Below are 26840 nucleotides of genomic sequence, written 5' to 3' on the forward strand. Positions count from 1 at the left end.
CAGTTTTGACTGGGCTGAGCGGGAACTGAGGAAGCACAGTTCCCGCTCAGCCCAGTCAAAACTGTTCGCTGCTCTGGCACCCCAATGGTGGAACAAGCTCCCTCACGACGCCAGGACAGCGGAGTCAATCACCACCTTCCGGAGACACCTGAAACCCCATCTCTTTAAGGAATACCTAGGATAGGATAAAGTAATCCTTCTAACCCCCCCCCCCCCCCCTTAAAATATTTAGATGCACTATTGTAAAGTGGTTGTTCCACTGGATATCATAAGGTGAATGCACCAATTTGTAAGTCGCTCTGGATAAGAGCGTCTGCTAAATTACTTAAATGTAAATGTAAATGTAAGGGAGAAGCCACTGCTCCAAAACCGCCATAAATAAAACAGACTACGGTTTGCAACTGCACATGGGGACAAAGATCATACTTTTTGGAGTAATGTCCTCTGGTCTGATGAAACAAAAATAGAACTGTTTTGCCATAATGACCATCGTTATGTTTGGAGGAAAAAGGGGGAGGCTTGCAAGCCGAAGAACACCATCCCAACCGTGAAGCACGGGGGTGGCAGCATCATGTTGTGGGGGTGCTTTGCTGCAGGAGGGACTGGTGCACTTCACAAAATAGATGGCATCATTAGCAAGGAAAATTATGTGGATATATTAAAGCAACATCTCCAGACATCAGTCAGGAAGTTAAAGCTTGGTCACAAATGGGTCTTCCAAATGGACAATGACCCCAAGCATACTTCCAAAGTTGTGGAAAAATGGCTTAAGGACAACAAAGTCAAGGTATTGGAGTGGCCATCACAAAGCCCTGACCTCAATACCATAGAACATTTGTGGGCAGAATTGTGAAAAACCGAGTTTAAATGTATTTGGCTAAGGTGTATGTAAACTTCCGACTTCAACTGTACAACAAACCCCTGAAGTGTCCTTTTTGCTATTATAAACTGGTTATCAATGTAATTAGAGCCGTAAAAATCTATGTTTTGTCATACCCGTGGTATAAATCTGATATACCACAGCTTTCAGCCAATCAGAATTCAGGGCTCCAACCACCCAGTTTATAACATTTAACATTTACATTTACATCATTTAGCAGACGCTCTTATCCAGAGCGACTAACAGTAGTGAATGCATACATTTCATACAATTTCATACATTTTTCATTTTTTTTTCTGTGCTGGCCCCCCGTGGGAATCGAACCCACAACCCTGGTGTTGCAAACACCATGCTCTACCAACTGAGCTAACAGACCTATACCACGGGTATGACCAAACATATATTTTTACTGCTCTAATTATGTTGGTAACCCGTTTATAATACAATACAACTTGTATAACAGAATATGCTACTTACATTTAAACATACAGTATTTAGTGACTTCAATTGCTAGTGAAAGGAACAAATATTGGCTGCTCTTGTGTCGCTACAGCATACCAGAGTGCTGCACCGGAATATGTACGGACTGAATTTACTGCAACTCAATACCCTTTTCCGTCCTCTATCGTGTCTACTTCGGCAAGAAGATGGTAAGCGCGGATGCAGTGTAACCTGAAAATCTGAAATCATCCGCTTTAATGAACGTTCTCATTTGATCAACTACATGTTTGTTGTGAAGATGAAAGCATTGAATTACGGCAGACCTCAGTATTTCATGGTGTTAGTTTCATAATCGCTCCAAACCCGATTAATGAACTGTAACGTAACAAACACTGAATGTTAGCTACTGTATGTCGCAGACGCTAGAAGTAGATGGGTATCTTCCAAATAATTTTCAATCAGCATTTCAAATTGACTGCTATTATTTTGGTCCCTATAAAGGGAACGATTTTGACAATTGCATTCATTAGTAGGTCCATGTCATCTTGCAAAACAAGGAAAGTGGCTAGTTTTCTCAGGTGGAACCAGTTAGCATCATTCAACATTAGCCTGTTAACGGTAGCATGTAGTTAACGTATACAGCTATCGTATGTGATGTATTGTTATGAATGAACTGTCAATTCTAATTGGTCACCATAAATGTGTTTTCACCTGTTTCACAGACGAAGGGAACGTCATCATTTGGTAAACGTCGCAACAAGACGCATGCCCTGTGTCGTCGGTGCGGCTCCAAGGCATACCACCTTCAAAAGTCCTCCTGCGGAAAGTGTGGCTACCCCGAAAAGCGCAAGAGAAAGTGTGAGTGGCTCGTGCTGTTTTCTTGGCAGATAGTTTAGTAAAATTTGTTCAGTCAATTTGATAAGTCAATGCAGTCCATTCATGTTACCAATATGGACCATCATCAGTGACGCTAGCTAGATGGATGGATGCTGCAGGTCATCCTACCAGGGATCATACCAGAGCTCAACCTGTCAAAAGTTTCCAGTGATGCAAATGTCAAACAAGCTGAAATATTCCAGATGTCCTCACATGCAATAGTGACTTTTTGCACTTCCAGACTTTTGTTTTGTGGGGGTTTGGTCAAGCTGACCTTGTTGTCACGCTGATGTATGTGTCTGTACAGTGGTTTTGCTCTTCATTGATTCTATCCTTAAACTTTTGCAGATAACTGGAGTGCCAAGGCCAAGAGACGCAACACCACCGGGTCTGGTCGTATCAGACACCTGAGGGTTGTCTACCGCAGATTCAGGTGAGTCCAACATCCTCCCTGCAATGAATTTCAGCGCTGATTTGCATAATACATCAGGTGCAAACAGAAGAAAATGTTTCCTCGGAATACAAAGATGAGCTGTTCTTTAGGCAGGAGTATGTACCTCCATTTCTCCAAAGCTTGCTTTTTTTGTCTGTTGAATGTGAAATTGGTATCATTTTTAACTGCAGAGAAGCACCTATTTTTGCCCCTCTTTCTGACCTGCGGAATCAGTTGAGACGAATCTGGTCTGTCCTTAATTGGCCCTATGTAATGTAACCAGTATGATATCGCTAGCTAGTTTTGCCAAGGTGGATTAGGTTGCTCTGCACAGATGCTTTTCAGTGCTGGGTTGAACCCTCTTAGTTTTGTTGGTGTTGAGATATGATTGTCTTACGATACACCAGGAAGGAAGGTGATGTTGGTTTTATTTGGAGTTGGTGACTGTTAAACTACTCATGAAATGTGTTTTTCTGCATGATAAATGGTGTGTCACTGCCATGATTTGACAAGTGCCCATTGCTGTGAGTGACTGACGTGCTTACTGACTAATCATTTTACTTTTGATATCGTGAGTGCCAAATTGGAATGCTTATTTAACTTGCAGTGCATTCAGAAAGTATTCAGACCCCTTGACTTTTTCTACATTTTGTTACATTTTGTTGCAGCTAGGGATGCACCGATATGACTTTTTTGGCCGATACCGATAACCAATATTTTCCTTGCCAAATAAAAAGATATCGATTACAGATATTTTTTATTTTAGTGGCCATTTAAGCATTCTAGTACAGTTAAATAGTTAACACACATGTAGGCAGCGGTCTAAGGCACTGCATCTCAGTGCAAGAGGAGTCACTACAGACCAAGGTTCGAATCCAGGCTGTATCACATCTGGCCATGATTGGGTGTCCCATTGGGCGGCGCACAATTGGCCCAACGTCGTCCGGTGTAGACTGTCATTGTAAATAAGAATTTGTTCTAAACTGACTTGCCTAGTTAAATAAATAAAGGTTACACACACCACACTGACCAAAACGTTATTTTGTTGGCATTTACATATGTCCCCATTACCAGTAAAACATCATCAAAACCTATTTCTTTCACTTACCTGCTGTGCTGTTTTGTTGTTCGTTTGTTCAGTCTCAACCAGGATTTCATCATACATGTCAAGCAGTGAAGTTTCAGCTCTGTCTGTCCGTGGCCTCTCTTCCTCGGTGCGCACTGTCACTGTGTCTGTTTCCATCTTGTCCAGCTGTGTATGTTAACATTTCACGTGAACTCTGTTTCTTGTCTGCATCAAGCATGGTGGCGACACAGTAAAGAGGCTCGGAGAGAATGCCACCGAATCGCTTGTTCACAGCCTGGAGTACTTTTTAAGTTTTAACCCCAGGGTCTGTGTGGGCAGTTTTGTTGAGCAGGCGTTTCACTGCCATGACAGAGGGTATCACGTCTGCTGCAGACGCAGTTGATGGGTTTATTTCTCCAGTCAGTTGTTCAAATGGCGCTAGGAGTGTGTTCATGTTTCAAACATGTTCTCAAATGCCATTGAAATGGCAGCAGCGGTATGACAACCAGCACATTCTTGAGCATGCAATACGGCTTTCCTCAGTATGAAATCCTCATCGACCCACTGTGCTGTCAGACTCAGCATACTCATGGGGCTGACATCGCTGGTCCAAGTGTCAGTTGTGACGCCCATAGCAAGTAGCATAAGGAATTCCATTATCTTTTGCTGTCAACCGATTTCGCCTTTGAGTTGTCTCGCTGAAATGTTCCTACTCCTTCAAATGACTGCTCAACTTGAACTTGTTTAGTTGTTGGAAGTGTGCGCTTAGTATTTTTCTACTGTTGTGCTGTGTAGCGTTGTCTTTTACGTGGCGTCATTACGTCATCTACTTACGTTATATATGTATCCACGTCAGCTTTGATATCGGTTTTGCACATAGGCGCTAAACACATAATCAGGCTGATGCCGATGTTGGCATTTTTAGCTAATGTCGTCTGATTCGGATATGCTCACCGATATATCATGCGTCCCTAATTGCAGCCTTATTCTATATAAGGTCCCTTAGTTGACAGTGCATGTCAGAGCAAAAACCAAGCCATGAGGTTGAAGGAATTGACCGTAGGGCTCCGAGACAGGATTGTGTCGAGGCACAGATCTGGGGAAGGGTACCAAAAAAGGTCTTTAGCATTTAAGGTCCCCAAGAACTGTGTCCTCCATCATTCTTAAATGGAAGAAGTTTGGAACCACCAAGACCCTTCGTAGAGCTGGCTGCCCGGCCAAACTGAGCTATCAGGGTAGAAGGGTCTTGGTCAGGGAGCAAAGTACAGAGAGATCCTTGATAAAACCTGCTCTAGAGCGCTCAGGACCTCAGAATGGGGTGAAGGTTCACCTTCCAACAGAACAACGACCCTAAGCACACAGCCAAGACAACGCAGGAGTGGCTTCACGACAAGTCTCTGAATATCCTTGAGTGGCCCAACCAGAGCCCGGACTTGAACCCGATCTAACATCTCTGGAGAGACCTGAAATAGCTGTACAGCGATGCTCCCCATCAGCAGAGAAGAATGGGAGAAACTCCCCAAATACAGCTGTGCCAAGCTTGTAGCGTCATACCCAAGAAGACTTGAGGCTATAATTGCTGCCAAAGGTGCTTCAACAAAGTACTGAGTAAAGGGTCTGAATACTTATGTAAATGTGATATTTCATTTTTAAAAAATGTTTTACATTTTCAAAAATTTCTCAACATGTTTTTGCTTTGTCATTATCTAGTATTGTGTGTAGATTGATGGGAAAAATACAATTGAATTAATTTTAGAATAAGACTTGTGTTACAAAATGTGGAAAAAGTTTAGGGGTCTGAATACTTTCCCGAATGCACTGTACCTGGCACGAGTAGATGCTGCTATGTATGTTGCTAGTGAAAGACCAGACTCTCATCACATTTCTCAGACCTAAGACTTGATGTTAGATTCATTTCAAGTTTTGTCACGTACACGAGTACAGTGAAATGCCTTTCTTGCAAGCTCTTTCCCAACAATGCACTAATCAATATCAGTAGTAAAAGTATTATACTATAAAATGAATAGAACAACTTGGCAAGTCAGTTAAGAACAAATTCTTATTTACAATGACTGCCTTCCCCAGCCAAACCCTCCCCTAATCCGTTTGACACTGGGCCAATTGTGCGCTGCCCTATGGGACTCCCGATCACGGCCAGTTGTGATACAGCCCGGGATCGAACCAGGTTCTGTAGTGATGCCTTAGACCGCTGCGCGACTTGGGGGAAAGGAATATTACAATCTTCCTAGCATGTGGTACATGTTCGTAATGGATGGGGTTACCTACCTGTAAAACATTTGAGACCTAGTAAGGGGCACTGTGTGTGTACACTGAACAAAAATATAAACGCAACAATTTAAAAGATTTTACTGAGTTACAGTTCATATAAAGGAAAGCAGTCAATTGAAATAAATTCATTAGGCCCTAATCTATGGATTTCACATGACTAGGAATACAGATATACATCTGTTGGTCACAGATACCTTAAAAAAAGGTTAGGGTCGTGGATCAGAAAACCAGTCAGTATCTGGTGTGACCACCATTTGCCTCATGCAGCATGACACATCGCCTTCGCATAGAGTTGATCAGGCTGTTGATTGTGGCCTGTGGAATGTTGTCCCACTCCTCTTCAATGGCTGTGTGAAGTTTCTGGATATTGGCGGGAACTGGAACACGCTGTCGTACACGTCGATCCAGAGCATCCCAAACGTTCTCAATGGGGGACATGTCTGGAGAGTATGCAGGCCATTGAAGAACTGGGACATTTTCAGCGTCCAGGAATTGTGTACAGATCTTTGTGACATGGAGCCATGCATTATCATCCTGAAACATGACGTGTTGGCGACAGGAATGGCACGACAATGGGCCTCAGGATCTCATCACGGTATCTCTGTGCATTAAACTTGTCATCGATTAAAATGCAGTTGTGTTCGTTTTCCGTAGCTTATGCCTGCCCATACCATAACCTCACGGCCACCATGGGGCTCTTTGTTCTGCCATCTGCCCGGTACAGTAGAAATCAGGATTAATCCGTGAAGCGCACACTTCTCCAGCATGCCCGTGGCCATCGAAGGTGAGGACAACGAACATGCAGATGAGTTAACCTGAGACGTTTTTTGACAGTTTGCAAATTCTTCGGTTATGCAAACTCAGTTTCATCAGTTTCTCCAAAACAACGTTGGATGCGGCTTATGGTAGAGAAAAATATTCAATTCTCTGGCAACAGCTCTGGTGAACATTTCTTAAGTCAGCATGCCGATTGCATGCTTCCTCAACTTGAGACATCTGTGGCATTGTGTTGTGACAAAACTGCACATTTTAGTGTGGTCGTTTATTGTCCCCACCACAAGGTTGCTACCATGTTGTCATGTTCTGTTGCTGCCATGCTATGTTTTCTTAGGTCTCTCTTTATGTAGTGTTGTCTCTATTTTTGTAATGTGTGTTTTGTCTTATTTTTATGTCTTTTTATTTTTAATCCCAGCCCCTGTCCCCGCAGGTGGCCTTTTTCCTTTTGGTAGGCCATCATTGTTAACAAGAATTTCTTCTTAACTGACTTGCCAAGTTAAATAAAAAGTAAAGGTGCACCTGTGTAATGATCATGCTGTTTAATCAACTTCTTGATATGCCGCACCTGTCAGGTGGATGGATTATTTTAGCAAAGGAGAAATGCTCACTAACAGGGATGTAAACAAATTTGAGCGAAAAGTATGCTTTTTTGTGCGTATGTGAAATTTCTGATATCTTTGTTTTCAGCTCATGAAACATGGGACCAACACTTCATATGTTGTGTTTTCTATATTTTGTTCAGTATAGTTTACAATTCATTGTCATCCTTCCTCAATGTGTTTTCTCTGGTCTTTTCCAGGAATGGATTCCGTGAGGGAACTGTCCCCAAGCCCAAGAGAGCAGCAGTGGCTGCCTCCAGCTCTTAGACTCTGAGTCTGAAATAAAGTCATCATAAAATGACAACTTCATCGCCTCTCGTCTTCTTTGGTCAGTTATAAGTTATACAATGAAGATAAACAACATTGAAATGTTATCTTTGACAATAACCCTAGCAGAAACTTGTAAGTCATAGGACTTTCAGTTGTATCACTAGAACTTGTTTGATGGAAGGGTTTTTCTGCAACCAGCAGAGGGACACATTTCTCCATGGTTCTTTGTTTCTAGAAGATCAACAAAACAAACAAAAACATCTGAAATAATCCACTGTTATACTAAACATTTTTCTGCCTTTGAAGTATAACAGTCAAAGGCAGAAAAATGTTTAGGGAGTCACAGTATTGTGATTTGACAAAGGAGACACGAAGGACGGAAAAAACATTTAGATATTTAGCAGTTCAGTCAATAAATATATTTCCCACAACTCAAACTACTAGATGAGATGTGAAAATGACATGGGTTTCAGTGACTCCATGGATAGAGACTAACTGCTATGGTAACCAGTAGTCTGATTCAATACATTTATTACAAATCACTACGTTTGTCAGGAAATTCAAAGGGTTTCACTACGGCTGCTATCCAGACGTGGTTAACCAAACATTATGCTGTGTCCGTTTTCAATAGGCCCAAACCTATACATCCTCTATAGCAAGGATGGGCAGCTCCTGTCCTAGTGAAAAGGTAGAGTTGAAGTCGGAAGTTTACATACACCTTAGCCAAATACATTTAAACTCAGTTTTTCACAATTCCTGACATTTAATCCTAGTAAGAATTCCCTGTCTTAGGTCAGTTAGGATTATCACTTTATTTTAAGAATGTGAAATGTCAGAATAATAGTAGAGTGATTTATTTCAGCTTTTATTTCTTTCATCACATGCCCAGTGGGTCAGAAGTTTACATACACTCAATTAGTATTTGGTAGCATTGCCTTTAAATTGTTTAACTTGGGTCAAACGTTTCGGGTACCCTTCCACAAGCTTCCCACAATAAGTTGGGTGAATTTTGTCCCATTCCTCCTGACAGAGCTGGTGTAACTGGGTCAGGTTTGTAGGCCTCCTTGCTCGCACATGCTTTTTCAGTTCAGCCCACAAATTTTCTATAGGATTGAGGTCAGGGCTTTGTGATGGCCACTCCAATACCTTGACTTTGTTGTCCTTAAGACATTTTGCCACAACTTTGGAAGTATGCTTGGGGTCATTGTCCAGTTGGAAGACCCATTTGCGACCAAGCTTTAACTTCCTGACTGTCTTTTGATGTTGCTTCAATATATCCACCAAATTTTCCTTTCTCGTGATGCCGTCTATTTTGTTAAGTGCACCAGTCCCTCCTGCAGCAAAGCACCCCCACAACATGATGCTGCCACCCCCGTGCTTCACGGTTAGGATGGTGTTCTTCGGCTTGCAAGCCTCCCCCCTTTTCCTTCAAACTTAACGATGGTCATTATGGCCAAACAGTTATATTTTTGTTTCATCAGACCAGAGGATATTTCTCCAAAAAGTACCATCTTTGTCTCCATGTGCAGTTGCAAACCGTAGTCTGGCTTTTTTATGGAGGTTTTGGAGCAGTGGCTTCTTCCTTGCTGCGCGGTCTTTCAGGTTATGTCGATATAGGACTCGTTTTACTGTGGATATAGATACTTTTGTACCTGTTTCCTCCAGCATCTTCACAAGGTCCTTTGCTGTTGTTTGGGATTGATTTGAACTTTTTGCACCAAAGTACATTCATCTCTAGGAGACCGAACGCGTCTCCTTCCTGAGTGGTTTGACGGCGGCGTGGTCCCATGGTGTTTATACTTGCGTACTATTGTTTGTACAGATGAACGTGGTACCTTCAGGTGTTTGGAAATTGCTCTCAAGGATGAACCAGCCTTGTGGAGGTCTACAATTGTTTTTCTTCAGGTCTTGGCAGATTTTTTTAAAGATTTTCCCATGATGTCAAGCAAAGAGGCACAGAGTTTGAAGGTAGGCCTTGAAATACATCCACAGGTACACCTACAATTGACTCAAATTATGTCAATTAGCCTATCAGAAGCTTCTAAAGCCATGACATTTTCTGGAATTTTCCAAGCTGTTTAAAGGCACAGTCAACTTAGTCTATGGTAACTTCTGACCCTCTGGAATTGTGACACAGTGAATTATAAGTGAAATAATCTGTCTTTAAACAATTGTTGGAAAAATTACTTGTGTCATGCACAAAGTAGATGTCCTAACCGACTTGCCAAAACTATAGTTTGTTAACAAGAAATTTGTGGAGTGGCTGAAAAAACGAGTTTTAATGACTCCAACCTAAGAGTATGTAAACTTCCGACATTTGATCAACTTCCGACTAGTGAAGTGTTATTACATTTGAACATTTCCATGTGACTGTTTTGGAGACGCTTGACAGAAAATATCGAATTGGAGTATGGGTCCCTCATATTAGTAGCTGACCCCGTATAAGGTGGGAGTGGCGTTTTGCTTTACAGTGAAAGTTCTTTCCATCTTTTCCAGTTTCCCATTAGCCCATAGCATAGTAGATCTCCAATTTAATTGGATTTCCATGGCTGTATATGCTTGTTTTCTATCGGAATCCAGAAGGAGCTTCATCATAACAAAGTAGCTGGTCGTCTTTACAGTGAAGACTCTAAAAAGACATTCAAAATAAACACTGGTTAGTCCATACAGGATGTAGAGGCGGAAATTAAGATAGTTTATCACAGCAGGAAAGGAGAAGAACGTGTCAGTCATGTCGGCCAGATAGGGTTTAAGGTTTGGGTAAAAACCCTTGATAGTGACAGCTATGACAGTTGATGATGTGGTTTCTCAGGTCAGGGTAAATTGTTGAATTATTCTGGAACATTTTCAAACTAGAGGTCACGGGTGAGGAGAGCGTATGATAAGCATCATGATGGCGTGTTTGTCAGCACTTAGGAGGAACTTTACCTGCGTTTGTTTTTCTTACTGACAGTGTTGCAAGGAGACAACGCTTTTTAAAAGACTAAACTTGATACGAAGTGCATAAAATGTGAGGGATTTTTACTCCAGTGTAGTCTGTTGGTGTTGATGGATTCTGGGTTCTGACTCCTAAACTTGGAATAGTGTTAATTATCAGGTATCCTATTGAAATATTGAGTGCTATAGTCTAGGGCCTACACCAGAAGTTAAAGTCTGTAGGAGGAATGTATATGGTGGCGGCAATTAAGCTTGGAATGTACTGAGTGAAGGAAATACGATCACATGCTGGCAGGCACTGATAGGGGTGGAGAGATGTGGTTTAGTGAGGAAGGGGGCCGAGGTCGGGCCACGTTAAGGGAGAAGGAAGGAGAGGAGGAGATTCCACCCCAAATTGGGGTGTATATATACTACCACTGGTGGAACGATGTCTTTGTCTTATGCAGCTGTATGACCCAATGGGTGATTCAACTTGGTTTGAGCTTTATTAAGTGTCTGAGTTTTATTAGGTTAATTTAGAACCTAACAGTATGTCAGCATCAACTAAGTACAAAAGGTAGCTGGACTTCAGAGGTCCCTTTGTAGAAGGGTTATATAGCCTACCAATGGATCCATATCAAACAGCCTGATATGTCCAAACTCATGACGGGTTCTGACTTCTAAACTTGAAATGTCCGGTTACGTTAAGGGAGAAGGCACAGTTTAATACCCGCTTCACTTAACTTCCTGCCTAGCAATACAGATGCATTGTTTAGAAGGAAGGAGGATACTTCACCTAAATTGGGGTGTATATACTTGTGCTGGTGGGAACACGTCTTTGTCTGTTCAGCTGTCTGACCATTTGGGTGAATAAACTTAGTGTGAGCTTTACTAATCGTCCGTGAGTTTCTACTCGCTTCATTTAGAACCTAACACGTTTTTTTATTTAGGCTACTCCTTTAGTTTCCACTCTGCTTCAAGTGTTCTGGGAGTGTTTACACAACCGAATGGTTTACAACTCAAGAGTTCTACCCCAACACTTAGACCTAGCTGTCATGGCCATCTTAATTACAGTAGAAACTCCTCACAGTGCATTGAGTTCTATATGAAATCTTCAGAAGATGGTTTACCTCTGACGTGTGTGATAGAAAAGGGAGAAGATAAGCCAACCACTCAAATGCATAACAGCTTGACTCTTTGTTATTGTGGAACAGGGTCGTTGCAGTTTGGAATTTCACTGAAAGGAAACAAGTGAATGTTGCTACAAAGGATGTGGGCCCTAGATGTTTGTCCTTTGAAATTGTTGAATAAAGAAACCACTGGCACAGAAGGTCTGGGGTTGTTATTAGTGCAAAGTTCAGAATGATCAAACCTTCAAATTTATAATGACTAAACCTAATGTTTGTTTCGTCATTATTGATTATCAAACCCAGCTTTGTTATTAGGCAGCAATGTTCTTCACATCAGCTGAAAGTGAGTTAACTGGTTTGTCTGGTCCCATTGCCTTGTTTGCTCATCACATTCAGGGGGACTTATTGGTAGGTTTATTCATTTGTGTTTCACATCTCAGTGACGGTGAATCCCCTATTAGCACACCTAAGCCCGGCGGATCTAACCTTGTATTTTATAGTGTGTGTAGTACAAGTTTCAGCATGTCCTTGTATGAGACGGTGTAACGTCCGTCGTTCAAGGTAGACCAAGGCGCAGCGTGAGTTGAGTTCATCATCTTTTATTGTAAAGGTGAACCAGCAAAAAACAACACAACGAACGAAAAGCTTCGTAGTGCTAAATACATGCAACCAAACAAAGACAAGATCCCACAACTGACTGGGGGGAAAAGGGCTGCCTAAGTATGATTCCCAATCAGAGACAACGATAGACAGCTGCCTCTGATTGGAAACCATACTAGTCCAATCAAAGGAAAAACCAACAGAATTACAACACACAGAATGCCCACCTCATGTCACACCCTGACCTAACCAAACAGAGAGAAACCGGCTCTCAGGTCAGGGCGTGACAGACGGCAATTTGTTAGATGCCAAAACCTGATCCTCGACCGGTGAATACTCAACAGTAAATCTGTTTAGGGTTCCGGGTGAACAGAGGTGAACTGTAACAGATGTTAAACTGACATCTCAAAGTACATTGCTGAGAAGGTATCTCTGTATTACATGATTAATATAATGATAAAACAATGAAAAACAGCCAAGCACATTGCTTATTCTCTTCTTACAAAGAAGTTATAATTCAGCTATTCTAAGTATAATGAAATATATATCCTTATCATAGCAGCATGACTTCACTGTTCGAATGAAGGGTCAGGTTTCCCTCATTAAGGAGGGTGGATGTAATCCGAGGAGATCTCAGTTCCTGTAAAACTCATTGTGACCACAATCCTGGAAGAGAAGGAGAGAGAGGACACTAATATGACTCCTTTTAAAGGCTCTCCCTCCCCAGAAACCTTTTTGGCATGGCCCTCATTGGAGGACTTCACCCCACATCTGCAGTCCCTTAGATCTTGACGTATTTGCTAGGCCCAGCTCCCTGCTAACACACTTAGAGGCAACATCAGATACAGTGTGTGAATAAGCGCAGTTGTCATCTGTTTCCAACCTCTGGTAAAGCACTTACCATTTGTGTTGATCAACGCCACTTACAATTTGAATCGTTGCCCCAAACAGTGGAAACGAGCTGCATCACATCTGACTTCAGCCATAGACAGATATGCCAGAGATTTATCCAAATTATGACATTTGATCAAATTATTAAATTCATTGTTTCACAATAATACAGTACATTAATGTTTGACGCTTTACTGTACCAAGTTCTGAAATAGCTTGCAAAGAGTACATTAACACACACACACAATAGTTTGATTGTACAATAAGTCCCTGTTCCCATATATATAAAAAAGTCAGAAATGTTTTATTTTGCTTATTGGTAAGTCACTGAGTTCATGTTAACTCGTAAAACATGTCAGGGTGTCTGAAAGCTGATGAATTTATGACCAGTTGTTGTTTTGCCATGTCTTCCAGGGTGACCATTTTACTAGATCCAGTTCCCCATGTTCACTGCTTACTATAAGGTTCCCACGCTTCCCATTGGCTGTAAGACATTTATATCACTCATTCAATCACACACCTGAAGGGAGGGAAGCCATGTTAAATATTATTCCCTAACAAATACTGTTTCACATCAGTTTTCTGAGAACCCGCCATTAAAACAGACACACAGTTGGGAACCAGACTGCAGTCAGTGCTGGCTGGCCCTGGGCATGGCCAGAGTTTGGTATTATGGGTTACTGGGCACTCTCATATAGAGAGCCAGGACACCATGCTAAGATACAACATGGGCACTATATAAACATACAATATGGTCCAGACAACTTCCCAGGCACTTTCAAGAGTTCATATGAAATTTGACCAGAGTAAAGCACCATCCCAGAGTATCTGGAAAGGCTCAGTGGTTAAATTCAATGATTACGTTTGTAATGGGTGATTAGTCGTGGGGAAAATGGGGGAATTCTGCACTCTTTTTGCTAGGTAACGTCTGTGAATAATCATGATGAAAAATGAACCAAAACATACTCAAATTGGGCTCTTGTGAAAGTCTGAAATCGTCTCTGAGTGGAGACCGGAGTTGGCTGGTACACTAGCTTTTAGCTGGGAAATGCTTGTGTGTTTCCAGTACGTTAGTCACATGACTGTATTGCTGTACTTTTCTAGAGGTCTAATATAGCCTTACTTACTCCTCTTTGCTCGCTGTGGTGCATCAGTATGTATGCAATATATTTTCTTTTACATTTTGTCTTGAACAACCGGCAAACCAACAAAGAATGTATACTCTACCTCTAGGGGCTAGGGGGCAGTATTTTCACGGCCGGATGAAAAACGTACCCAATTTAAACAGGTTACTACTCTGGCTCAGAAAATAGAATATGCATATTATTAGTAGATTTGGATAGAAAACACTCTGAAGTTTCTAAAACTGTTTGAATGGTGTCTAAGTATAACAGAACTCATATGGCAGGCAAAAACCTGAGAAAAAATACAAGCAGGAAATGAAAATTTTGTGGCTGTACTATTTTCAAGTCATTGGTAATAAATCACACAGTGACAAAGGATTCATTTTGCACTTCCTTTGGCTTCCACTAGATGTCAACGATTTTTATGAAGTTGTTTGAAGCGTTTATGATGAACTGAGAACGAATGAGAAGGAAGGGAAGTTGATGTCCCTGGGAGGTCGTCACTTCATTATTGTGCGCACATGCGCGTTCATGTGAGGCGAGACATTTTTCAAAACTTGTTTCAAGACACAGGAGAGGTCGGGTTGAAATATTACTGATGTTTCACGTTAAAAATGGACCAAAAGATTGATGCAAACAACGTTTGACATGTTTGAACGAACGTAAATAGATTTTTTTTTAAACTTTTCGTCGTGACTTTTCCCTCACATTTTGAGTAGCCTACCGAACGCGCTAACAACACGGAACAGCATGGAGTTATTTGGACATAAATTATGAACTTCATCGAAAAAAACAACATTTGTTGTGGACCTGAGATTCCTGGAAGTGCCTTCTGATGAAGATTATTAAAGGTAAGGGAATATTGCTAATGTTATTCATGGTTTTAGATGATTCCAACATAGCGGCTAGCTGTATAGCCTAGTGTATTTTTCTGACCAGAGTACTCAGATTATTGCAAAGTATGCTTTCCCAGTAAAGTTATTTTGAAATCGGTCAATGCGGTTGCATTCAGAATGCAACCGTTATTCTTTGAATAACAGTTTAATACGTTAACCACGTTTTATAATGAGTATTTTTTGGTAAATTCACTGGCAGTTTTGGGGGAGACATTTTCTCAACGACACACACCGATGTAAAAGGCTGTTTTTGGATAGAAATATGAACTTGATAGAACAAAAATGCATGTATTGTCTAACATAATGTCCTAGGAGTGTCATCTGATGAAGATTGTCAAAGGTTAGTGCATAATTTTAGCTGTTTTTCTGCTTTTGGTGACGCCTGTCCTTGAATTGAAAATGGATGTGTGTACTTTTTTGGCTATGTACTCTCCTAACATAATCTAACTTTATGCTTTCGCCGTAAAGCCTCTTTGAAAATCGGACAATGTGGTTCGATTAAGGACATGTTTATCTTTTAAATGGTGTAAAATAGTTGATTGTTTGAGAAATTGAAATTATTAGATTTTTGATGTTTTGAATTTCCCGCCTTGCTAGCAATCCTGTCCGTGGGATTAGGTTACCCTCGATCCTCAACAGGTTAATTATGACCACTGACAGTACTTCCCTAATTTTGGGACAGGGAAGTGGATGTCAGTAATAATAAAGGTTTATCCTTCTACTGAGTGTATTTTTTTGTTTTGTTTTATGCTATGTTGAAATGTTGAACTTAATATTATCCATTGCTTTATTATGTGTCCGCTGAAGAGGTCTGAAGCCTAAGCAGTTAAAAGGTCCGTTATCATGGATTTATATGAACTGCACCTGTTCCCCCTTTCAACTCCATTGACTTCGATAACAAGAATGACACCAATTAATGCATGGCTTTCATCGAAAGGTTTCTACCCTGTCCGTTTTCTGGGGACCTCAACAACAGATGTACATTTTGGCCTTTTGGTTTCTTGGGTTAACAATGACACAAGTGAAGGTGTTTTAATGACACTTCATCTGAACACAATAATGGAAGACCATTTCAAACCAAATCACATTGAAGAGTAAGTGCCAAGTCAAATTTGTTTATTCTTACTGTTGGCCTCAATGTGTGTGTATTCAACTCGATGGGCACTTCTGCACGTTCCCTCTGTTCCCTTGGGTGCATCTCTATTGCTGAATATGTTTTGCTTGTATGGAGGTAAATGCGTTCACATCTTGCGAGATCTTTAGCACATTGTTTTGTTTGAATCATATCTGATGGGCTTTACTTTGTGATTCTATGCAGGTCATCTTGAGCGTCTAAGACTTTGCTATTTGTTTTGGTTGATGTTACACAATGAGGATCAACGTGTAATTAATAACTGGTTTCATGGGAACGGGCTGTGTTTAATACTGTTCTGAACCCCATGAATGAAGCCTGTATTCAGAGTCCTAACTATGTTTGTGTAGGGCTTAACAGAGTCAGAAGGTTGACTAATTCCTGAAGCTTTTTAGATCATCTTCTCCCTCCCTGGTCTGCTAACACTGTATGGCTTGGGCTACAGCACTGATGCAGTGCCTCAATTAGTGAAATACTCATTATTTACAGATTTTACGTGCCTAAAATGAATGACACTGTTATACACCATTACCACCTGTTCCATGAGAAAAAAGTGTTGTTTTTACAAGGTTTCAACCATTGCCTGGTCTTTCTCTTTACATTAGATTTGTATTTTCTCCCCACTACCTGAGAAAGACAGCTTATGCACATCACTGAGGGTTTATCATCTCTACCATCCCATAGTTTCTGGTCTCTGTCATGTATAATGCTATAATAACCATGACGTAGTGGTCTACTGTCCTGTTCATCTGTAGCTGACAGCAGATGTGCCATGATGCTGAGCAGTCAGTGTCATAGCCCCCGGGAGACACTGGACAGAGAATTGATGTTGGCGTGCGTCCTGTTGACTTAAAGCAGCTTTATGTTTCCTTGTTACTGTAATGTGATGCACTGCACAGAACGGCTACGTATGTGTAGTTACTGACATTATATGGCCATGTTACAGGAGAATGGACGGGAGTGTGGCCACTAGCTCAAACCAGACCCTGAAACCTAATAGCTTATGAACTTGCTCGCCAACTCTATGCCCATTTTTGTCCATTAAGAGTGTCCATGAGCATCTACTGGCTCTATCTTATGAAAGTGTAGTTTGTGGAAGAGGCATAAACATATTTGGTAAAAGTGTGTGTCACGTAAGGTTGCAATCAGACCTGGGTCAATATACAAGACAATTACTGCAGTGAACAAGCCCTGTTGTCTCTTTGGAAGTACTCCATGCAACAGTGTTTTGATCAATTACAGCCTTTCACAGTTTATCTGCTCTCTCCACCACACATCACATGGCTGTTGTGGTTACTCATGTTGAGGTTGGTTGCTCTCACACACTCTGTGTTGATATCCCATTCTCAGCATATTTGTCAAAGCATTGCTAGTTCAAGCTTAAAGGCCCAATGCAGTCGTTTCTATATCAATATCAAATCATTCAGGGGTACTAAATATGTACCTTACTGTAATAGATTTTCATTAAGGACAAAAATATATTTTTAGCAAAAGACTATTTCTCAAGCAAGAATTTTGCTGTGACTGTCTGGGAGTGGTCTGAGTCAAATCCAATGTTATTTGTCACATGCGCCCAAATACAACAGGTGTAGACCTTACTGTGAAATGCTTACTTACAAGCTTAACCAGCAATGCAGAGTAGGGAGAGGAAAACTGAAGACTAGCTATCATTGGCAGAGAGGTTTGGAACTCTCTTTGTTATTGGTCAATTAACCAATTTGCCGCATAGTAATGTCACCATGGAAAGTCGAAACTCCCGCCCATGCAAACCTGCTGATTAGAAGGTTGTGTAGATTGCATTTTCAACCAGCAACTATCAGTAAATAACACTGATTTTAAAAAATCACAGCTTTTACAGTGTTAATTTCATCAGGTGTTGTACAATATGATATAAGGAAAAACTCTTCTGACTGCACTGGACCTTGAATCATGTTGAATAGGAGCCATAGACATTTGTTGTTTTATGAAAGATGCTGCCTCAGTCAAGTTATGGGAAGTCTGCCTTCTGCTCATCACAATTGTGTGTGTGTGTGTGTGTGTGTGTGCAGTTACTAACTAGTCAAGTTATGGGAAGTCTGCCTTCTGCTCATCACAATAGTGTGTGTGTGTGTGTGCAGTTACTAACTAGTAGATCTGGGATTCTTTTTGCGTGTTTGAACCTGAATTCATCGTTAACAGCCTTGGACCCAAGTTCGTTAGGGTTTGTTTAGCCAATTATACTTGTGTAAACTTGGAAAGCAGTGGCCTGTACCTTTCAGTATCATCTGTGTACTAACAGGGTCACAATATGACCTCTAAACTCTGTCAGGAATCTGAGTCTGAGAACCTTCCTGCTTACATAAATGATTTCCGTTTGTTCTTAGATGACATGTAGTTTAATGACACACACACACACTGCCTGGCACTAACTCATGTGCGTGATGTTTTGCACATACACACGTTCAGTCTCATAGGTGGTCCAAAGGAAATGGAGTCATGCACAAATCCTTGAAGCCAAAAGGTGGGTCTCAATTACTGTTAATCAATTGAATTCATTTTTAGAATGTATTGCTTAAATTAATATTCTATGGGGTGGACACAACATAAGCATATTGGATTTAAAACGAAAAAGTCTGTCATTTTATGGGGTTTACAGATATGGCAGAACATAATATTTCAAAATTGATAAGGACCTTTCATATTATGCTATTGTAACATTTCATGGCGGGATTGAATAACTTGAAACTTCTCACAGAGAAGAAATTGCATCAACCTGATCTCAGAGCATTTCGTATTATTCTGTACATAAATCCGAGACACTCCATTTAGTATGATATGTTTCGTATGGTATGTATTAATTTGTGGATGTCCATCATCCATTTCATGTGATATGTTACGAATTAAGAAATGTACAATATGTTATGAATTTGCAAAACGTATGAAATGTTACAAATTCCAATTTGTTGTGGCTAACGTTAGGTAGCTGGCTAATGTTAGCTAGGCTAGGGGTTAAGCTTATGAGTTAGGTTAAAGGGTTAAAGTTAGGGTTAGGGGAAAGGTTAACTAACATACTAAGTAGTTGCAAAGTTGCTAATTATCTAAAATGCTAAAGTTGTCCATGATGAGATTCGCACACGCAACCGTTGGGTTGCTAGACGTTCGCGCTAGACGTTTGCGTTACATGCCGACTAACCGCCCTCCTTTCATTTTTCCTTAAGTAACCTTCTGTCTTATGTAATCATACCAAACGTACCATGTAATACGAATCTGGTGTCCCTGATTTATGTATACTAGTATATGAGACCAGGCTGATTTGCGTAAGTCACTAAATAATGACAATGACAATACTTTGGTGAATCTCTGATAAACATTCAAAAACTGGTACCAGAGTAATAGAAATACATATACAGAGTTAGGCAAACTACCCCGCATGTTGGCACAACTCATTCCATGACTAAGGCATTCTAAAAAGCCTTCTAATTCGCAATTTGACATACTCCTCACCTGAAGGACGACACATGGATAATGTTATTACACACAATACTGCACTATACATTAACTCTAAAGCTATTATGTGATGCAAAACAGTCAAGCGAAGTGTATCTCTGAACAGCAAACCTTCTACAGACAAATAGTTTTGTGAGAACTGACTTTTCCTTGGTGTTATCATGGCAGTGTGGCACGTAGTGGCAGGCCCTATACTACATTCCTTTACAATCAATCATAATAACTATTCTGTACTTCTCAATCATTGTAGCTTAAATACTCTAAATACTAACTCACAGTTTGCACAATGATTGAAAGAAGCTAGTGTTTAAACTGTTTAGCTACAGTGTACAGCCAATGCCCCTTTAGGCCATGGAGAAGCTGCTCTGCTCTTACAGCCTTGCTCCCTGACCTGTGCGAAAAGACAGGAAAAACAAACAAACATTGATGTTTCTGGTCGAGGTAGCTTGACATCAAAGTGGAGCAGACATCCTCTCTCTCTCTCTCTCTCTCTCACAGTTGTCTCTCTCTTGTTTGTCCTTCCTCCTGTCTGGCTTACCAAAAGCTTTTCAACATTGTTTAAATGTGCCATTTCTCATCTTTAGAGGATGTCAAATGAGTCATCCTGGGAGCCAATCTATTTCTGTTGGCACTAACACTTCCGCTAACCGAATAAGTCCCTTAGGAGAGCAGAAGCTGTCTGAAAAGGCATCTTGGGCAGTCTGAAGGCAGTGCCGTCAATGTATGTGTGGACATCCCTCTGACTCACAGAAACTTCACAATAATATGAGGAGTCTTAGAGAAGCTGTTGAAGTAACTGTTCATGTGATTCCAAATAAACAAGATCTATATGCATTTCTCCTGTACTGTCTCATTACTTAGCAACACATGAAGAGCCTGGTCTTTTCTCCCACACCAGAGTGGTCCCTGGTTAGGTTTATCACCTCTTTCCTCCCATCCTGTGTACTTCTCTGTTCTGACAAATAAGAACTTTGGGGGTCTTGGACAGAGGAATTGCGGAGCCCAACCTGCTCTCCTGTGTGATGACAGCTTCCATCAGGAAGATAGAGGACGACCTGAGAGGTGCTGGACACCTCCTTCAGCTCGCGGGACACCAATGACGGGAACTCTTGTGAAGAGATGATGGAGTGGAGCTGGTGTTCATCAATGCAGTGGCCGTTCTGTGCTCCCTGTCTCTGCTGCCTCCGTGCTCCTATCTTACAGAACAGACACTTGATCTGCTCAGTGAGCTTGAGGAGCACTGCCTTGCGGAGGAGGATGTAGATCCAGGGGTCCAGGATGGGGTTGAAGGAGGCGAAGCGGATCGCCCGTAGATCTGGGTTCTTCTCCAGTCTCAGCTCCACCGGAGTCTTATAAATCTGGTTCAGAAACACTTGCACCTGCAAAGGAGAGGGAATAAATTGAATTTTGTTTTGCCCTGCTGAATTTAATTGACATTGATGCTTATGTTTTTATACAGCTTTTTGACACCTACATCTGCAAGAGAAATTGAATTTAATCTGATTGAATTCTGCCCAAGGGGAACACCAGGTGTGGCACTCAGTAAAAACATACACAACTAACACACACCACACAATTAATGATGCTTATTTGTGTGGCGTGTATGTGTGCGACCGTGTGTGATATTTCACTTTTTAGTCATTTAGAAGACACTCTTAACCAAAGCGACTTACAATTAGTGCATTCGTCTTCAGATAGCTAGGTGAGACAACACATCACATATCTTATCAACTACATTTCCCCTCAACAAAGTATTTATCAGCTAAGTCAGTGCTAGTACACAAAGCAGAATAAAATGAGTGTACAAAACATTAGGAACACCTGATCTTTCCATGACAGACTGACCAGATGAAGCCAGGTGAAAGCTATGATGCCTTGTTGATGTCACTTCAATCAGTGTAGATTTGTATTTGTATTTATTATGGATCCGCATTAGCTGCTGCCTTCTTGGAGCTCAGCAAAATTAAGGCAGTTATACAATTTGTAGATGAAGGGGAGGAGACAGGTTAAAGGATTTTTATGCCTTGAGACAATTGAGACGTGTATGTGTCATTCAGAGGGTGAATGGGCAAGACACAAGATTTAAATGCCTTTGAACGGGGTATGGTAGTAGGTGGCAGGTGCACCGGTCTGTGTAAAGAACTGCAATGCTGCTGGGTTTTTCATGCTCAACAGTTTCCTGTGTGTATCAAGAATGGTCCACCAACCAAAGGACATTCAGCCAACTTGACACAACTGTGGGAAGCATTGAAGTCAACATGAGCCAGCATCCCTGTGGAATGCTTTCGACACCTTGTAGAATGAATGCCTCGACGAATTGAGGCTGTTCTGAGGACAAAAGGGGGTGCAATTCAATATTTGGAAGGTGTCCTTAATGTTTTGTACACTCAGTGTACACAGAGTGTACGAACATTAGGAACACCTTCCTAATATTGAGTTGCACCCCCTTTGTAATCAGAACAGCCTCAATTCGTCGAGGCATGGATTCTACAAGGTGTCGAAAGCATTCCACAGGGATACTGGCCCAGTCTATGTCATGGAAAGATCAGGTGTTCCTATTGTCTTGTACACTCCGAACACGTATTACACTATTATGTACATAAACTATGAGAAAACAACGGACTCTAACTTACATTCACAATGTGCGTAAAATATGAACTCGTGCGTACATTTAAGTCGTGCGCATAAAGTTTTAAAATGGTCTTTCTGCGAATAGGAAAAATAAATCAATAAATGGTTCACAAAGTGAGAAGAGAAACTTACAACAAGTGGAATGGAGCATATAAGCACCACCGCTGAGGTGCAAATGAGTACAATTACCATCTGGATCTCTGCGCCGGCCAGATGCCCGAAGCTGCGTCTCCTTCTCCGGTCAGTGTTTCGTCCAGGGTCTGTCCACAATGACATCTTCCGAACAAACCGCCGGTGCATCCGAATCAGAGCACCGCATACCAGAACGTTACAGATCACTGTGGCTAGAATTAGAATCGAACTGAACCCCGCGTACATATATGAAAAGGCGGCATCGGTACTCACGTTGCTCCGCCACTCTATGAAGCACCAGGTTTGTGGGTACTGCTTTTTGACTTGTCCCAGACCCATGCTAGGTAGAGCGCAGAAAAGCACGTTGGAGATGTAGATAGCCAGAAGCGTCATGCCCGCCAGTCTCTGATCCACATAGTCGTTGTAGAAATACGCGTGGTTTATCGCCAAGTATCTCTCCACGGACATGGCGCATATAATGCTGAGACCCGCTAGAGAGAAGAAAAGCATGATGAATCCAAAATACTGGCACAGTGGTTCCCCTCCTGGCCACGAGCCTTTCACATAGGTTGCGATGGTGACTGGACTGGCCAGTAGTGTCCCCAAAAGGTCGGTAACCGCCAGACCGCATACCAGCGTGTAGAACGTGGTCTCCTTCTGCTCTTTCCTGGACTTGCAGAGCACCACGATGGCAATGACATTTCCCACCACCCCGAAAATAAACATGATGGACGGTATAGTCGGGATCATAATCCTCCCGGCCACAGTGTTGTTACTCATTTTAAACAAATATTTAGTCACATTATAGGCTATCGTTAATATTTCCCAATAAGAAATACAGTAGATGCATTAGGCACGGTATCTACACAAATTAAGCGTATCAAACATGATTGAAATCTTCATCCTGAATGTGAGCTGAATCAATATATTCACAACAGAAGTTAGAACGCCTTTAAAAACGGTTGTTTCGGAGTTCAGTTGATTTTGTCCAAGTATCTGTAACCCGCCGACGTCATTGTCTTATCCCCTGTCCATTGGCGTTTACAAATGACTGATCCATGTTTAGGATTCATGTTCACTCGTCTGCCTGTATAATGTACCGTTAGTTCACTGATATGATTGAGTGTGTGTCTGTGTGCTTTTTAAATTCTTCTCTGCATGAGCACTGGCCCGCCCCCTGCTCCAAGCTTCCAGCTGTCAATACCTCTTAGATGTAGTTTGCTGCTTAAACGCACAACGGTTTAGAGTTCCTCACTTTCCATCATTAGGCTATGCCCACAGAACTTCCTGAATGTTCTCTGCATATCTGAGATTGATATAATTTTTTAAATATAATATTTCAGTACAGCTCATCAGTAACATTATTGCAGCAGAAACAGAAATAACACGCTATGTAAGCAAAAGTAAGTGGAGGGAAGGCCCGTTACAGTAGACAGGTATCATTTATATTATTGTGTGGTTTCAATATAATAGGCCTATCAACGGCTTTCTAAAACAGAATCGGTCAGAGGCTCAGCAGGATAGACTGACCTTGCTTTCTCTGACACTGTTTGAGGTTCATCCTGGAAGCTTATGTTTTCTCTGCACACAGAAAGGGTGTTTGCTGAAACATAGTTGTTTGCGTGTAAGTATGTGTGCGTGTGTGTGGGAGGGGGTTGCGACAGTGTGAGCCTCTTTATTCTTCTGAGCCATTTACTTTATATTTGTATTCTTATCTTTCATTATTTCTTACTGTTGATTCATTGTCGAGAAGGAGCCTGCAATTAGGTATTTCATTGGATGGTGTATACCACGTGTATCACTTACATAGACTAATACATTTCAAATATATACATTTTTAACTTTATATATATATATAAGAGTCGCCTACCTACAGTCCAGACATTAGATTACGGAATAGTCTAAAATATACAACAACAATGGCTCTTCACAGTTGTAAGGATGGCCTAGTTGTCTAAGGCGCTAGACTCAAGGAGTGAATCCTTCCTGGAGATATGGGTTTTCTGTTTTCCAAATGTAGGTCTGGGTTCAAATCCCACTTCTGACAGTGATTTTCCCTAAGGAAGTCGCACTTAAACAATCTACATAGAGGACTGTCCCAAATGGTGAAAAGAAAACAAATGAAACGGGAATAATTGTTTGACACAGGTCATCAATTACCTATAGCTTTGAATGTGCTCACTTATTAAATGTCCTTAAAAAATACCGTTTTTACTTCAGACATACCATATTTACTCATCTGTATATCCTTTTGTCTGTTACAGAGAGTATTGGAGCTGGATGCCCATGTAATTCGCCATGAATTTATTTATGTGGATGAGGTTGGCTTCAACCTCACCAAACCCAGGCGCCGCGGGAAGAAATGTAATAGGACAGAGGGCAATTACCAATGTCCCTGGACAGCGTGGGGGTAATATAACTATGTGTGCTGCCATCACTCAAAATGGGGTCCTCCATCACAATGCCACACTGGGTCCGTACAACACCGGCCATATGCTCACTTTTCTGGATGCAATTTACACAATGCTTGTCCCTGATCCAGATCAGGAGCCTGCTCGATTTGTGTTTTTATGGGACAATGTTAGTTTTCACCGGGCTGTTCTGGTCCAAAACTGCTTTGCCACCCATCCACAATTTGTAGTTTTGTACCAACCCCCATATTCACCTTTTCTAAATCCCATAGAGGAATTCTTCTCAGCCTGGCGCTGGAAAGTGTATGATCGAAAACCCTATGCCCGCATGCCGCTTCTCCAGGCAATGGAGGACACATGTGGGGACATAGAGGTTGCCTCTGTCCAAGGTTGGATACGCCATGCTAGGAGATACTTCCCTTGATGTTTGGCAGGAGAAAACGTATCTTGTGATGTGGACGTAAGTATTGTGGCCAGACCCAGCCCGGAGAAGAGATGAAGCGTAGCTTAGCACTGGTGACTGCCCCCCCCCCTACCAATTCCTGTACTGCCCCCCCCGGGACCCCACACACACACAATTGTGTTCTTTACTGTACTCTAAATAATATACTTTTGGTTTACATATGTTTATGGTTTTGTTGTGTGCTACTGTATACAACAGTAATGTTTGGCCTAATAAATATTTTCTGTTTCTACATTGCATTGGTGTTTACAGTGTACTTGTTACCCCTCCCAGCAGATTACTTTCACTGTAGAACATTGTATTGAAATGTAGATATAAGCCTATGAAAGACCAAAGAGCTTTAGATTTAGAACAACAGTGTCTAGATGGTATATCCAAAAATGTACTATTATGAAAGCAGTGGTTGCCATTTGATGCAAATGCTTCATTCTGACATGTGTTTATGGCATTTTGAATGCAGTGTTACATTTTGAAGGAGATGTGAGGCATTTTGCATTTTGTGTGTGCAGTTTTGGGAATTGTGTGTAGAGTTTTGAAAAAAGGAGAGACAGATTTGAAAACGTGTGTAAGCAGTTGGAAAAAACTGTAAGATACAAAGAACAGAAAACAAAATAATGCTAAAATCGAATGAAAGATAACGTTTCATTTGTTGTCTGTTCTCAAATTATGACATCTATCAAACTATTCATCACTGTTCATGTGTTTTACTTTCTCCATTTGGAGAAATTCTCGGTGCAGATGAAAAGCTACTTTTTTAGGCGAAAATTTAGTCATAAGATGATTTGAACACTCGGCTCTAATCAGAGACCAGAACACCCCTACAACCAGGAAGGCTTTTCACATTGAGTCTGGCGCCTTAGACCACTCGGCCATCCTGACAACTATGAAACCTTAAAATTCAGATGTTTTTCACGATTCTGTAACATAAGGTTTGATATGTCCGATGAAACATGCAGAACTTAAGATACAAAGAACAGAAAACAAAAAAATGCTAAAATCTAAAGAAAGATATTGTAAAAACATTTTTTTAAAGGAGTTTGCGTAGGTGAGTGAATTATAAGCTGGGCTTATGATGACCTGTATCGAACGATTATTAAAGTTTCATTTGTTTTCTGTTCTCAAATTATGACATCTATCAAACTATTCATCACTGTTCATGTGTTTTACTTTCTCCATTTGGAGAAATTCTTGGTGTAGATGAAAAGCTACATTTGTAGGTAAAATCTCAGTCAGAAGAGGGATTTGAACACTCGCCTCCAATCGGAGACCAGAACACCCCTACAACCAGAAAGTCTTCTCACCTTGAGTCTGGCGCCTTAGACCACTCGGCCATCCTGACAACTATGAAACCTTAAAATTCATATGTTTTTCATGATTCTGTAACATATGGTTTGCTT

The 26840-nt window shown here is 41.2% G+C and overlaps 2 protein-coding genes and 1 non-coding gene across 4 annotated transcripts; 1 reads left to right on the plus strand and 2 right to left on the minus strand.

Annotated features, from left to right (window-relative positions):
* The first annotated feature begins 1405 nt into the window (after nucleotides 1-1405).
* LOC106580567 (60S ribosomal protein L37) lies at nucleotides 1406-7665 on the plus strand. Its single transcript, XM_014161764.2, has 4 exons — nucleotides 1406-1530; nucleotides 2044-2179; nucleotides 2546-2630; nucleotides 7562-7665. The coding sequence occupies exons 1-4, from the start codon at nucleotides 1528-1530 to the stop codon at nucleotides 7626-7628; spliced, it is 291 nt and encodes a 96-aa protein (XP_014017239.1). The 5' UTR covers nucleotides 1406-1527; the 3' UTR covers nucleotides 7629-7665.
* Nucleotides 7666-18672: 11007 nt separating this feature from the next.
* On the minus strand, nucleotides 18673-23685 carry LOC106580566 (prostaglandin E2 receptor EP4 subtype). Of its 2 annotated transcripts, none has more exons than XM_014161762.2 (2): nucleotides 22627-23685; nucleotides 18673-21185 (listed from the first exon to the last, which is right to left on the minus strand). In XM_014161762.2, exons 1-2 carry the CDS (start codon nucleotides 23347-23349, stop codon nucleotides 20664-20666), a joined length of 1245 nt encoding a protein of 414 aa, XP_014017237.1. In that variant the 5' UTR covers nucleotides 23350-23685; the 3' UTR covers nucleotides 18673-20663. The 2 variants fall into 2 exon arrangements, with proteins under 2 accessions (XP_014017237.1, XP_014017236.1); XM_014161761.2 differs by having other exon boundaries at nucleotides 22570-23685.
* A 2985-nt stretch (nucleotides 23686-26670) lies between these two features.
* trnal-caa (transfer RNA leucine (anticodon CAA)) lies at nucleotides 26671-26782 on the minus strand. The gene is made up of 2 exons: nucleotides 26745-26782; nucleotides 26671-26716 (listed from the first exon to the last, which is right to left on the minus strand). It is a non-coding gene; the product is annotated as a tRNA-Leu (tRNA).
* Between the last annotated feature and the right edge of the window lie 58 nt (nucleotides 26783-26840).

This window comes from Salmo salar, chromosome ssa20 (genome assembly GCF_905237065.1).
Source record: "Salmo salar chromosome ssa20, Ssal_v3.1, whole genome shotgun sequence".
NCBI lineage: Eukaryota > Metazoa > Chordata > Actinopteri > Salmoniformes > Salmonidae > Salmo > Salmo salar.

Coding starts and splice junctions, on each gene's coding strand:
- LOC106580567 (XM_014161764.2), top strand. Junction 2,180..2,545: donor CGAAAAGCGCAAGAGAAAGT/GTGAGTGGCTCG, acceptor AAACTTTTGCAG/ATAACTGGAGTGCCAAGGCC. Junction 2,631..7,561: donor GTTGTCTACCGCAGATTCAG/GTGAGTCCAACA, acceptor GGTCTTTTCCAG/GAATGGATTCCGTGAGGGAA.
- LOC106580566 (XM_014161761.2), bottom strand. CDS start 23,349: ATGAGTAACAACACTGTGGCCGGGAGGATTATGATCCCGACTATACCG. Junction 21,186..22,569: donor TATGCTCCATTCCACTTGTT/GTAAGTTTCTCT, acceptor TCTCCTTTGCAG/GTGCAAGTGTTTCTGAACCA.